Source organism: Clupea harengus, chromosome 10, assembly GCF_900700415.2.
Source record: "Clupea harengus chromosome 10, Ch_v2.0.2, whole genome shotgun sequence".
NCBI lineage: Eukaryota > Metazoa > Chordata > Actinopteri > Clupeiformes > Clupeidae > Clupea > Clupea harengus.
This window is the reverse complement of record NC_045161.1, coordinates 21610541-21613040: the sequence shown is the minus strand read 5'-3', so window position 1 is coordinate 21613040 and position 2500 is coordinate 21610541. Positions and strand designations below refer to the sequence as shown.

At 42.5% G+C, this 2500-nt stretch overlaps 1 protein-coding gene across 1 annotated transcript in view; it reads left to right on the top strand.

Moving 5' to 3' along the window:
* The window catches only part of scfd2 (sec1 family domain containing 2), a 145955-nt gene that overhangs the window by 131654 nt on the left and 11801 nt on the right, over positions 1-2500 (top strand). The window contains exon 7 of the mRNA XM_031574378.2: positions 238-372. Coding sequence (XP_031430238.1) covers positions 238-372 — 135 coding nt within the window. The remainder of the gene's footprint in view (positions 1-237; positions 373-2500) is intronic.

Sequence of the window (2500 nt, the reverse complement as noted above, 5' to 3'; positions counted from 1 at the left end):
GTGTGTGTGTGTGTGTGTGTGTGTGTGTGTGTGTGTGTGTGTGTGTGTGTGTGTGTGTGTGTGTGTGTGTGTGTGTGTGTGTGTGTGTGTGTGTGTGTGTGTGCATGTTTGTGTGTGTGTGTGTGAACATGTTTGTGTGTAAGATCCCTTTGCAACAATGTATTCTTTACACACACACACACACACACACACACACACACACCACGGTTCTTTAACTTTACTATTCTTCTGTTCTAGGCCACGTATCGACCATTTCTGAAGCAGGTTCTCGAGGAGATCTTCCACCCTGACCGCCCGGAATGTCCTGATATAGAACACACTTCAGCTGGTCTCACAGATCTACTGAAGACTGGCTTCAGCATGTTCATGAAGGTAATACACACACACACACACACACACACACACACTGGTTTATGACAGAACACACTTCAGCTGATCTAAGACCTTCTCAAGACTGGTTAGAGCCGCGTTTCTCAAAGTGTGGGGCGCAGAGACGTGACAGGTGGGGCGCGAATGGACGCGATGAACGGGAGATTTTCCCGTTGCAATGCCTTCCTTTATCGACAATAACCCTATCGCACCTAACAACCACACTCAAACAAAAATATATTGTATGAATTAGCCTATTAAGTATTGTATTGCATTTATTAGCTGTTGTTGTTAACCTTTCCTGCTCGTCGTAGTCGGAGATTACAGGGGAGACTTTTGTTTACTGCTCCAGGGCCGAAGTGTTCTATATTCTAAACTTCAGGGTTATCTTCCTTTCCCTTCGGTCTGCGGTTGATGGGCAAATGAATGGCAACATGATTTGGTCCGAGGATTTATTCTCCACACTGGTAGCACAGAGTTCAACATTACAACAACATAACTTTACTCCGGTTGCTACATCTGATCTATCCGTGTGCATCACCGTTCTCTCTCTCTATCTCTCTCTCTCTCTCTCTCTCTCTATCACACCCACCCTGTAGCATACGTTTTGCTCCATTGTACATTATAGGAACCGCACCATTATACAACACTGTATTACATTAGATGGGGGACCGGGATGATAATGTGACCTTCACCATACTGCGAAATTTTTTATTGACGTCGGCGTATAAATTGCAGCGGGACAATGAAAAAAAAAAACATTCCCGGAGCATGAAAGTGTAGTGGGCGATAGGCTAATATTGACGTTATAGATGAATTTGTGACACGAAATACAGAAGTTGGCGATTCAGTACCAGTGGCGAAAAAGACAGCTGATCCACCAAAAAATCAACCTAAAAGAAAACAATTTTACATTACATTTAGTCATTTAGCAGACGCTTTTATCCAAAGCCAGGTACAAGGGAGATTTGAAGCTTGGCCTACCATTAATAACACAATTGCATAGTAGGCCCTTTTTCTTTATTTTTGGAACTCAGCCCTTTTGAGGCAAGACACCATTGACACACCATTGCACTTTTATTTTCTCTATTTCTAAACTGATGTTACTTGTTATTGATTTTCTCTATTTTTGAACTGATGTTATTTGTTAATGATTCAAATTTAGAACTTATCGTTATGTCAATACATTTGACAATTTTAATCTTGGCTTACCATTTTATTGGAGCGATGAGGGACAGGTGGGGCTTGAAAAGGCCCCCTTGTTCAAAGTGGGGAATGGAAATGTTTGAGAACCACTGGGTTAGAGCAAGTTTATGAAGGTAGCAGGCACACACACACACACTAGAGCATGGATCGGGCCGACTTTTTCTGTCCGAGCCCGACCCGCGTTCGACAGAGTAGTAACCGAGCCCGGTCCGAGTCCGACAGCCATTCAAATATTTTTTTCCGAACCCGAACCGAGCCCGATGGAATCAATTTCTCAACTGTTCATACTAATGCCACATTTACCTACGTTTTTTATGAATAGCCTGGCTTTATTAAACTCGGGCATCAACAGATAAATGCTCGCTCACACAATCAAGCGCTGTTAAACGTACAAGCGTGCACAAGAAGGCCAATGAGCATATTTAAATTAAATGATTCACATTGCAAGAACGTGTTGTAAAATGGTGCGGCTCCTTTAAGAGCAGCACGTACAGGGTGGGTGTGCTAGAGAGAGAGAACGGTGATGCTTATGAATAGTTTGGATTTAGCGACAGGAGCTAAAACGTATGTGCTATAACAGTGTTAACCAGTGTGTGAAGAATAAATCCTCAGAAAGAGGACTTTGTGGGCATTTATTTACTAACCAGCAGCAGATGGAAAGGAAAGGGAATTAACCGTGAAGTTAAAAACTAGTCTCCCCTGCAATCTCCAACTACGGTCAGAGACAGACAGCAGGAAAGGTTAACAAACGGAATGAAATAGCCCACACATTACACACGCCTTAATAAAACTGACGTTATATGCTAAACCAAAGGAGGCACAAGTCTTACCATTGAAGATCTTTTTTTTCTTGAAAAACTATCTACATAGTCCAACCATCGAGGTTTAATCCATGTTGTTGTGGAGACAGAGGATTGCATCAATC